Source organism: Mauremys mutica, chromosome 2 (genome assembly GCF_020497125.1).
Source record: "Mauremys mutica isolate MM-2020 ecotype Southern chromosome 2, ASM2049712v1, whole genome shotgun sequence".
NCBI classification, from domain to species: Eukaryota; Metazoa; Chordata; order Testudines; family Geoemydidae; genus Mauremys; species Mauremys mutica.
The window spans coordinates 165,557,011-165,569,367 of record NC_059073.1 but is presented as its reverse complement, the minus strand read 5'-3'; the positions used below and the strand labels follow the sequence as shown (position 1 = coordinate 165,569,367).

The 12,357-nt window shown below is 40.0% G+C and overlaps 1 protein-coding gene across 2 annotated transcripts in view; it reads left to right on the top strand.

Moving 5' to 3' along the window:
• Nucleotides 1-10,472, top strand: part of ADCY2 (adenylate cyclase 2) — a 435,859-nt gene extending 425,387 nt beyond the window's left edge. For both annotated transcript variants that reach the window (XM_045005617.1, XM_045005618.1), the window contains 4 exons: nucleotides 343-450; nucleotides 4,285-4,399; nucleotides 8,599-8,723; nucleotides 9,707-10,472. In XM_045005617.1, coding sequence (XP_044861552.1) covers nucleotides 343-450; nucleotides 4,285-4,399; nucleotides 8,599-8,723; nucleotides 9,707-9,859 — 501 coding nt within the window. In that variant the 3' untranslated portion in view covers nucleotides 9,860-10,472. The remainder of the gene's footprint in view (nucleotides 1-342; nucleotides 451-4,284; nucleotides 4,400-8,598; nucleotides 8,724-9,706) is intronic.
• The last annotated feature ends 1,885 nt before the right edge of the window (nucleotides 10,473-12,357 follow it).

Below are 12,357 nucleotides of genomic sequence, written 5' to 3'. Positions count from 1 at the left end.
ATTGACTTCAAGGAATGCTGCACATGTGAAAGGGAAGAATTTGGCCCATACTTAACAGCAACTATTATATTATAGATTACATACACTGAACATACTTTCTACTGATCATACAATACTGAAAAGATGTTCAGTGTAAGCGTAAAATGGACCATTGTACCTTAAGGTCATTCTAAGTAAAAACAAAACTCCTTGTGGAATTACATCCATCAAACTGTACTCAACTTATTTCTTCTAATAAGAGGTAAAAGACAGCACTGAGAATTAAGTATCAGAATACTTTTAAGGTGTTTAGGCTCCCAGACACTGAGAATCTGGGTAATTGAATAACTTATTTCTTCACAGTTGTTGTCTAAACCAAAATTTAGTGGAGTTGAAAAGATCAAGACCATTGGAAGCACTTACATGGCAGCTACGGGACTGAGTGCTACGCCCAGCCAAGAACACAGTCAGGTACAGCAAAGCCATAAACAGCTTGCTAGGTAAAAGTCGTGTTCACATGAAGTACAAAGTACATTCATAGGGATTCAATGTATTGCAGGCCTAGCATGGATTTTATCATATTGGACAAGTTTTTGTATATTTTTATTCACTAAATTCTTCAAGTTCCTGTGAACTATACTCTTTACAGTGTAACATGAAAGGATGTCTTTGCATTTATATGTCATTTTAGTTCCAAAACCACTATTCCCTATTATAGTGCAACGGTTCTCAGAAGCACTTCACTAGAATAGATTTAGAGCAGGGGTCGGCAACCTTTCAGAAGTGGTGTGCCAAGTCTTCATTTATTCACTTTAATTTAAGGTTTCGCGTGCTAGTAATACATTTTAATGTTTTTTAGAAGGTCTCTTTCTATAAGTCTATATATTATATAACTAAACTAGTGTTGTATTGTAAAATAAACAAGGTTTTAAAATGTTTAAGAAGCTTCATTTAAAATTAAATTAAAATGTTGATCTTACGCCGCTCAGCTCACTGCTGGTCTGGGGTTCTGTTCACCTAGGCCGGCAGTGGGCTGAGCAGGGCCTGCGGCCGGGACCCCGGCTGGCAAGGGTCCGGCAGCCAGAACCCCAGACCGACAGCGGGCTGTGCAGGGCCAACGGCCAGAAGCCCAGACCAGCAGTGGGCTCAGTGGCTCAGCACACTGCCACTCAGGGGTTCCATCCGCCGGCTCCTGCCAGCCGGGATCCTGGCTGCCGGACCCGCTCAGCCCACTGCCGGTCTGGTGTCCCGGCCCTGCCCACATACAGTGGGTACCTACCGTCTCCCTGGTTCTGGCCCATTCTCTTCCTCTCTCTGCACTGAGCTGAGGGTGGAAGTGGACCGAGCACAGAGCTGGGGGTGAAGGGTCTGGCCAGGAGCTAGAATGAGGGAGGGGGCTCAGGGTTGGGGCAGGAGGTTTGGGTGTGGGGGCACTTACCTGGTCAGCTTCCATTTGGTGCGAGGGGTACAGGTGGGAATGTGAGGGGGGGTGCAGGAGCTCCCGTTTGGTGTTCAGGGTGGGGGTGGGGATGTGGGGGGTGCAAGAGTCAGGATGAAGGAGGTGCATGGGGGGACCCCTGATTTAGAGAGTTCTATGAAAGACTTCAAAAATTAGTGTTTCATTACATGTGTTCCAAGGGAAACAACAAACAATCAGCTGTATACTTTGGGTTTGTCTACATGATCTTGCTGTTTGGACTATAAGGGTGTAAACTGGAGCACCCACCAGCATGCTGCATTGTAAATCTTCCCAGTAGGCCCTGTGAGCATGAACTAAAAAGGTTCCTAACTTCACATTAAACTGGTCCTATTTGTTATTGTAAAATAAGATATCTACACAAACTGCTAGACTTAATCCTGCATTGCAATGGGATGGACAAGATGAGCTTGACAGGTCGTTCCTAGTTCTAATTTCAGTGATTCCATGAACAGTCACAGAGACCAGTCGTATTGCCTGGTCGTCTGGTGGTGACAGTTTAAATTGGGATTAAAATGCAGTGTGACAGGGCAGAGCGTATCTCTATAGCCTGCCACATTCCCCCTCTCTGCAGTTCAGGTCATCTGAAGTGCTTTTACTAAAACACCCTTTGATTTGGACTTTTATGGGTTGAGAGAGGAACATCCTTAGTGGGAGGTACTTGGCTGTAGATTTTGCTTCCCCCTGGATCTGCAGCGCGCCAGCCTGTTGGACTCCAGTGCATGTTGTAAGAATAATTTTTGAGAAGGGGTTTGGTTTTGCAGTGGGGCAAGAGTCTTTTACTGTGCAGTAAGTCTTTTCTCTCAGCGCCCAGAGAGTGTGCGATGTGAGCACTTGTATAAACAGAAAAAGGAATAAGTATATAATTACAACATCTATCAACACACAATTATGTATGTTATTACTAGGATTCTAAGCTCCTTGAGGCAGGGTTTGTCTCTAAGTTCTGTTTGTGCAGTGCTTAGCACAATGGGCCCCAATCAGGCCCTTCAGCACCACCACAATACAAAAACCATTAGTAATAATATTTATTTTTTCCAGCATATTGCCAAATGCAAAAGTGATTGAATTTGGGCTGCATTGTGAACATGGAGATGTTGCTACCAGAAGTTTTAGAGACTTTACATAATTTTCGAATATGGCAGGTTAGGCACAGTGCTACTCGCACACACAGTTATTTATTAAGAGTTTTAAATATCAACATATTAAAAGTAAGGAATCTCCAAATTAAAAATCCTTCATTATCTAGCTTCTCCAAAATGATGCTCATGCATTGTAATTGGAGTGGGTATCAGAGCAGCCACAGTGAAAGAAGAAAGATAATTTGTATGCATAAGATAATGTAAACTAGACATCAAACTTTCACCATGTTTCAAGAATATATGGTCTGCCGTTAGTTGTAAATCATCCAGCCACACAGAAATTCCAGCCAGTTTCAGCATAGACACTATGCAATAAATTAATATTGAGATAGCCAAAGGAAAAGCCAGTCAAAATATACCTTTTTCCTCCTTCCCTAATTACATTGTATATAATACAATTTAGCTACAATAAGCTGTCATTGTCTCGACCAATTTTGAGTTCAGTTCACTGACCTAACTTCCAGGATAACAGGAACGTCATGATCCCTGCTCATTCAGTACTGGTCTCCTTCTGATCATACACAAAGGGCTTGCTTCACCTCTCACCTGCACTGTTGTAAATCTGGATTAACTCCATTTAAATCAATGGCATAACAGCAGTGTAAGTGAGAGTAGAGTTGTGTCAAACAGTTAAGTCTTATTAGACTGCTTCTGAATGTTGTTTGTCACTGAACATTAAATTGAGACATCTATGTTGAATTTAAAGCAAGATCCCAGTCCTGAAGATGTTACTTTATCAATCAAGTCACGCAGCCTCCTAAAATACATTTACCATATTAATAAATGTCATATTCCAGATCATTCGCTGTAGCATAACTGGCATGAAGCATATTCAGTGGTTTCTATTTGAGTAAATTGATTTTTTTTGTCACCTAATTAGAATCTTTCTGCTAAATATTTACCTACATTTAAATTATTATTTCTTTAGCAGCTTGTGTTCTTACTTAAATTGCTCATTAGCAAATCAGTGAATGTAATTTTTATGCTTTGAATACAACAAACTGCTGCAGTAATGCTTTTCCATTACAATTTGAAACTGTGTTTGACTTGTATATATTTGATTTACTAAAACCAGTTGCACTCATTAAACTGAAAATAGAAGAAAAATATAAGATCAAGGACACTGTGTTTTTACACCTACCTTAATATTTGTGAAGCTGTTTATAAATATCTAGAAAAGGAGAGGATTTCACTGACACACGCACATGCATGTGTCAATGAAATGTATGCATAGATGTGCACACCCATCCAGGACATCTATGCATACATTAAGTAAAAGAGACAATACATTATTATGCCCCAGTTGATTCTAGCTGAAGCTGAGCAGATTTCAGTTCCCACCATCAGGTATTGTACATAACAGCAGCTTTGTTTCTCATGCAATGTACTCTCGTATTACAATATGTTGAAGATTCTGAGTATTTTGTGCATATTCTTGCAGCAAGTGGGGGGATAGCTCAGTGGTTTGAGCATTGGCCCGCTAAACCCAGGGGTGGGAGTTCAGTCCTTGAGGGGCTATATAGGGATCTGGGGTAAAAATCTGTCAGGGGATTGGTCCTGCTTTGAGCAGGGGGTTGGACTAGATGACCTCCTGAGGTCCCTTCCAACCCTGATATTCCATGATACAGAAAACACTTTGATGACTCACATTATGTGGATTCCTAATTCTTGCTTTTTTATATTCAGGAACCTGAACGACAGTATATGCACATAGGAACTATGGTTGAGTTTGCATTTGCCCTAGTGGCAAAACTGGATGTAATAAACAAGCACTCGTTCAATGACTTCAAGTTACGAATAGGTATGTAGCACAAGAGTCTTACAAGAATATTTTGTAAGGGAGAATTCAGTGTGAAATATGAGTACATTAAAAAGCTAGTAATACTAGCTAAGAGGACAGATAAGCAGCTTTCCCCTGTTATAAGGGAGATTGAATGGTATTGCCATTGACTTCCTCTGCAGTTGTGGTCTTAGGTGTGTCTCAAGGTGGGCACCCAAAAAATGGAGGCATTCAGAAGTATAGGCTCCATTGAGAATGTTGGCCTTTGTGTCTGAAATGGTTTGATGGTGACTCATCAGTCTTTATTTAAACATTTTTAACTTTTAAAATGTTAATGGGAGAGGAGGCAAAAAGAATCCAGCGTGGGATTTTCAAAAGCATCTAAGTCATTTGGTGCTGAAAATACAACCTATCTTGCCAAATCTTAAATAATGAACTCTCATATTCTAGTCTCTTGTATATTGGTTGCTGTTCATTTTAAACTGTCCTCGTATGTTTCAAGTGATAAAAATAGCAAAAGTATGCTGTTTTCTGCAAAATGTACAGATCTAATTCTCTTTAAACCAAACCTCCCCACATACAAGAAAGTATGCCTTTCCTTCAAAAACAGCTGGGAATCACATACAGATGAGGGCCACATCAGTTGCATAACTGGCAGAACTAGTGTTATGTTGTTTGCTTCTCCTTTCTATTACATACCTACAGTTATTGGAACATAGCAGCCTCAAACACTAAGATTTTTTAGTCAATTCTATTTGTTAAGGATATCACTTATCATTCAGTTTCTAGCTTCTTCTCCTAGAGTATCATGACATTTTTCAAAATAAATGCAAGGTTGTTATCACTAAGCCAGGAAAAGGAGACAAAATCAGTTAATAACTGGCAGAAGCCCATATATTCCCAGATTTAATTTCTAGTAATAATGTCAGACAGTTTTTGAATACAAAGTGAAATTTAGAAAGTGTGAAATGCAAGCAGTGAATAACTATTGGAAACCTATAAATCCATCCTGTAAACATGCCTGAAGTACTTGGTTTCTAATTAAACAGCAGCTAGTCACCTTTCTAGTCTTTCTTGTAGTGTAACTCCTATTATTTGTGCCTGCTGCTTGTGCTCTTATGTTTAGTTCACAGTGCCACCCTGTGGCAAGTTTGGCATTAGTCTCATATTAATTATTCATGTACAGTAACTCCTCACTTAACGTCCACCTGCTTAATGTTGTTTCAAAGTTACATCGGTGCTCAATTAGGGAACACGCTCATTTAAAGTTGTGCAATGCTCCCATATAATGTCATTTGGCTGCCTGCTCTATCCACTGCTTGTAAAATTCTGTGGAAGAGCAGTGACTTTACAAGGGAGCATTGCACAAGTTCCTCTTCTCCACCTCCTCCCGCTCCCTGCCAGTGCTTAGGACTTTCTGGAAGAGAGAGGGAGGAGCGGAGACACGGCGCTTCCCTGGTCTTTGCCTTCCCCCCCAGAAATCCTAAGCACAAAGCGCTGGGAGAGGGGGGAGGAGAGGGAAGCTCCATGTCTCTGCTCTTCCCCCTCCCTCCCAGAAAGTCCTAAGCGCTGCTAAACAGCTGTTTGGCGGCGCTTAGGACTTGGGGCAGGGGGAGGAGCGGGGATGTGGCTGCTCCAGAGAGGAGGTGGAGTGGGGGTGGGAAGAGGTAGGCCTGGAGTGGAGCAGGGACAGGAAGAGGTGGGCCTAGAGCATCCCCCGGCAAAGTCAGCACCTGTTCTTCTCTGGGGAAACTGCCGCTGCTGCTGCAAAGGTGCTTCCTAGCATCCTTGCCTGCAGCGGGCTGTGCCTGTCTGGGGCAAGCCAGGGGCACTTCCAAACCACAGTACAGTACTGTACAGTATGTCTGCCCCCCAAAAATTTCCTTGGAACCTAACCCCCACATTTACATTAAATCTTATGGGAAAATTGGATTTGTTTAACATCGTTTCACTTAAAGTTGCATTTTTCAGGAACATAACTACATTAAGTGAGGAGTTACTGTACTCCTCAAAAGTCATGTTGGTTAGGGTTGGGATGGTTTTGCCATCATTGGCAATTTAAAAACAAGACTGGATGTTTTTGTAAAAGCTGTGCTCTAGGAATTATTTCAGGGATGTTCTATGGCCTGTGTTATACAGAAGGTCAGACTAGATGATCAGAGTGATCCCTTCTGGCCTTGGAATCTATGAATCCTTTGGGAGTATTCTTTGTAGGACAAGCCACAGTTAATAGAACAGCAAAGCAAAGATGAAATATCTCCCTCTCCCTTCCCTTTCAGTTCAAAGTGAACACAAGTCGATAGGTTTATCAAGAGACGTGGAGTTATAATCCTGTAGGAAATGGAAATTCTCTTATTCCCATCAATGATTTAATTCAAACAACACGACCTGTAAGGCAGTGGTATCGGCAGCATCAGCATTATGTGACAAACAAGTGCTGATGAAAGTCAAGGGCTAAACCCACACACTAACTGTAGCACAAAAGATTATATTGAAGCAGTGTTCATGGAGCAAACGTCTCTAAACAACACTATTGACATGTAACTTCTAAGGGGAGTTTACTGTATAGTCTATAAAAGTTGTACTCTTTTACTTAATGGTGTTAGAAGAGAGAGATGTTAAAGGTTGTTCAAGTAACAATCAACAAGGACATAGTTTGGATGCAATCATAGTTTCCTACTGTTTTGTTTCCCATGTGCAATTGTGATGCTCCTGCAGCTGACTTGAAGAGAGGATTACATTTTTACTGATTTTGAGCATCCCTAGTGATTGTTTTGTGTTACTCTTATTGGATAGCACACACTCTCTCATTTATCTGTCTGAGCTATTTTAGGTGTTTCTAGAGCGCCAGTCACCATAGTGTCTCTTCCATTCACAGTCTCACCAGGCAGACCAAAAATAATAAACACAAATTTAGAGCAAGTCTCCTTTGGCCATCCAGTACCATGATCTGTTAAGCCTAATGAACAGTTTTTGCCTTTCCAAATTAATCTAGCGAAGGCCTTAAGCAAGCTATTAAAGGAATTAATATATTCAGAAACTAAGGAGCCAAGTGCTGAGACAAACATTTATAGACCTCTACCTGGTATCACTTGGGAGCTGCACCTTTTCCCAATTATCTGTATTTAACAGCTGTAACCACTTCCTCCATGTTAATGAGCCCTGTAGGGCCTCTGTCATCATCCCCCAAGGGGGGTGATTAATTCCTTCAAAGAACTAGTGCATCTGCTAAGTAGAGGCATTTGGATAGGAGCTGTATAATTCCTTATAGAAACCCATCAAGGCATTGTTGATACTCTTAGAATGGGTGTGCCACATTCACTTTGTTGATAACTTCATTCCATTTTTTTTAAGCATGGTCCATAGGTGGGGTTATAATTGTAGGATTACACACTACTGTCAATCCCCATCCCATCAGATTTCCCACTGACGTCAAGGGCATGTTTGTATGAAGATCCAAGATAGTATAAATAAAAACTAAACAAGAGCCATGTTCTGTTTACTGATAATGAAACTTATGTCATGTCCTGCTTCCGTTTCCTAGTATGAGAGTCACCCCCCCCCTTCTCAAAAATGAACTCAGGAACCAAGAATGACTGCAGGATGGAAGTCTCTTGGGTGGCTATGTATGATCTTATTATTCCCTCTAGCAATCCGTATCAAAGCTAATGTTTTACTACCATAACACACTGCTTAAGCAGCAGATATGAATGTAATCATGTAGATTTATTTATTAGCCCAAACATTCTAGGTCAATGCTATCAGCAAAAAATAGTCCTATGAGTGAGAACTTTTCTGAGTCCATTAGTCTACTCTGTATGTCAGAAATAAAAGAATGCTGTAAAAGTAATTAGATTTGGCAGTCACTGTTTTAATATTGAAGGTTATTCCCATTCTCTATAGAGACTGAAGGAAATTCTGGTACATCTATTTAATTGAAGGTAGAGATGCTCTCTAAAGATGGCACTAGCAAGTTATTAAGAAACTATAACAGGAAAATATTTTTTGTGAAATTGAGGTGGACTAACTTGGTACTTTTATTACTAATATCCTGCTGCAGTAAGTGATCAAATACACTTGTGGCCATATCATTTATTGCTGTGCCCTCTATCCAGCAAAGGCCAAATACATGTTTATTTACTTTATATATGAGCTAAATATGCTACTCACCCTTATTTGTAAATTCTCATTAACACAGAGGGTCAACCAATGTTTTACAGGCATCAACCATGGACCTGTAATAGCTGGAGTAATTGGAGCTCAGAAACCACAGTATGACATCTGGGGCAACACAGTGAATGTGGCTAGCAGGATGGACAGCACTGGTGTCTTAGATAAAATACAGGTATCTTTTTTCATGTTACTGTCTGAGTGACTTACTTCTTCAGAAACAGATCATCATGTTGATAGATGAAATAAAGCAATGAATTGTTCTTAGTGATGAACCAAGCAGATTGACAATATTGGGGGGGGCAGCCTCTAGGCATCTGCAGCCCAAAAGGGTCACATAGAATGTGAGCCAGCAGTCCTAGATGCACAGTACAGAAAGATCAGTCCCTGAAAAGGGAAAGTATAGATTTAAAAGACATTTAGTCACTCAGGAAAAGCAGCAGAAGCAAAATGACTGTTGGTGTTCTAGAGTGACAAGGTGGGGGAGGTAATGTCTTTTATTGGACCAACTTCTGTTGGTGAGAGAGACAAGCTTTTGAGCCACACAGAGCTCTTCTTCAGTTTTGGGAAAGGTACTCAGAGTATCACGGCTAAGTACAAGGTGGAACAGATTGTTTAGCATAAGTAGGTAGCACATATTCTAAGGGGTCATGCAAGGTAGGGTGGCCCATTAACACCTCTGCAGTCACAGGACAAAAAGAGGGGGTTAGTGGGTTACAGATTGTTGTAATAAGCCATAACCAGTGTCTCTGTTCAGTCCATGGGCTCTACATGAATGATACACAGCTCTTGAAAATCTGAAATACTTTTTGGAGTACCATATGGTAGATTAGACCAATTTTGTTTTTAGTGCTAATTGTGCATCTGCAGGCCCTGTGTCTTCAAAGCTAAGCACATAAGGTAAAATGCCTAAAACAGGTGTTAAGCACCTAAATAACAGATTATTTGATGGCTCACATATGGAACTCTGCAGTGACTCAATGTAGGTGCTCAAGATCGAAAAATGAGCCTCCAGTATTTAGGTGCCTTTTAAAGATCTTCCAAGCATCATGACAATAACATTGAAAGCATCCAGGCTGGCTTCTGTCCTAGATGCTAAAGAGATTATATTCTCTCTTTTTGTGCTCATCATTTAAAAAAAAATATTATATGTTTCAGGTTACAGAGGAGACGAACAACATCTTACAAACGCTGGGGTATATGTGCACCTGCAGAGGAATAATAAATGTAAAAGGAAAAGGAGAATTGAAAACATATTTTGTACATACTGAAATGACAAGGTCCCTTTCACAAGGGAATGTGGCATCCTGAAGAATATTTTTAGGTGTCAACAATGCCGTATTTTCAGGAAAGTATCACACACTTCTTAATTCCATTTTGGCCCTTAACTTCAATGTGCGTGTTATTTTCCAGTATTATGGAACTGTTATTTTAGTATGGCTGCAGAATGGTCCGGTGATCCAGCAGTACGCACCTCGCTATTCTTATATTCCAGGGCAGTTGTGTTGTGTGCTATAGGACTGGAAGACTGTACTGCAACTTGCACTGTTACTTCAAGACAAGAAAGAAGAAACAAAGATTGCTAAAGAGACTAAAATGCAGAGGCTGATACCAAAGGGACTAAGATGATGTTAGTGATAAACAAAAACAATCTTAAGGCAATAAAGCTAGGGGTGCATAATATTTTCTGGTGCATGATGTTTCCTGGAAGATACGGTAGCTCCCCAATAGCATCCACTAGTCTGACATTAAAATATACAGTATTTGTAAATAAGTTGATTCTGTCCCTCCATATACAATTTGGATATGTTCACCAGTTGTGTCTCATAGCCAGTGACATGTTGGGGGCACCTGGTTGGCATTCTTTCCTGGAGACAGTCCTAACAACAAAGGAGCAGTTTTGTACAAACATGTCAGCTGTTTTAATGCCATTGTCTTTTGTAAGGTTAATTCATTAAAAGTTTGTATGTACTTTGTCTTACACTTTGTCTCTTAGTTTTGCTTCTTTCCACATGGTTCCTCTTCCTTTAATAATCGCACCTCCTTTCAGCAATTGTTGATTTGACAAATTAGCACCAGCTAGGATGGTTATAACCAAAGCTCCCACTACAGTCTAAGTCATTAATGTCAGATGCCCTTGTTACTTTAAAAAAATAAAAATAACACACACACACACGAAAGTCTCACCAGTATTATCAGTCCTCACCAGCCCAGGAGATCTAGCCTCTTTCTAAACTCTGGTTCCCATGCTGTGACTGGAGTATTGCCTCAACTGGATGAGCACCAGGGGAATATAACAGCCAGTGTCAGCCCTAGAATTCCTACTGCTCCACACAAAACTAAATTATAGTGCTTTGTGCAATACACAGGATGGGCTAATTTTTTTAAAATCTGAATGCCTTTTACACATTGCTGCCTGTGCTGTCCCTTGTTGGTATGCTCTGAAAGCCCCTCAACCTCGCAGGTGTCCTTCAAGCTATACTGGCATAATTGTGACTGGAGATCTCTTAATTGAGCCCTATTAGGTTGAAGTGCACCAAATGTGCTTTAAGTCTCAGCTGAGCTCCTTGAGGGACAGTGAAAACTATTCAATTTTACAGACTACACCCAGCTTTTGAAGTCAACCTGCCATGCTGTATTCCTTCAGAAAACAAATTGCATTGTACATGTAACACCAAGAGGGACTCTATATCTACCTATTTATTGACAGACAGCATGCAAAAGAGCTATTGATTAATATTTAATAATGGAAAAACACTTAACAGTTTAATTGATGAGGTTAATGGGGTCAGATCACTATTGTGGCCTTACTGCTTTCTTTCTCCAGTGAGAGTCAATATCTTAATATTAAAACTACCAACATTTGAAGCAAGAAGATTGATAGAATTTATAAAACTAAATTAACTGGACATCAGTTGGCCTTTTTTTCCCTTCTTACACTGTTTTCAAAGTTTATGTAATTCTTTATATGTTGTCTCAAAACAAATGCTGTAAAGATAGCATTCTTTTAAAAAGTTACAATCACAGTTATTCTGTCCCTGATTTATAACAACCCAGTAGCTGAAAACAATGAAAAAAGTGTATACAGAAATATATTCATTTAAAACCTCCAAGGAATAAATAAGGAAAGAATGTCAATTTATGAAATCCTCCAAAAAAAGTATAAATGAACACTGAATTCATTAAAATCAATATAATCAAATTAAAATGCACTAAAATGAAGACTGACTTCTTTTGAGGTGAACAAATATATATTGGCCTAAGGAAGCCAAAATTTAGATGAGTGGACAATACATCTTGATGTTTATTGAAACAAAATTATATATTCTGAATATTTTGAGAAGCAAGCTCCCCCTCAATTATTGCCATGAATTAATTATAGTCGTTTTTATTTAGACTATCATTTTAAATGCTAGATGAAGTTAATGGGCCAGCAAATGCGGTAGTTCACTTCTTATGGGTCTGGAGCACAGGACTGGCAGATGACCTCCGGGTTTAATGAGGTTTAACCCATTATAGATTGTAAAGCAGATAGTTTGAGATCCATGAGGTTCTCTGATACTGTGCTCCTGATCACAGTACAACATAAACTTAGCTAGCAAGACATCCTAACATGAAAGGTACTGTAAGTGCATAGTATTTATTATGGTGAGCCAGAAAAGAATCAGAGCCTTGCACATGCAAACTGGTTGGCTCAGATACAGTCATAATGCATTATTAGCATATGTGATCCAGTTGGAGACATTTGAACTGTCACTAGTATTGTTGATCTTTGAGGAGGAGTTACACAATAGACATGTACTGGCTCC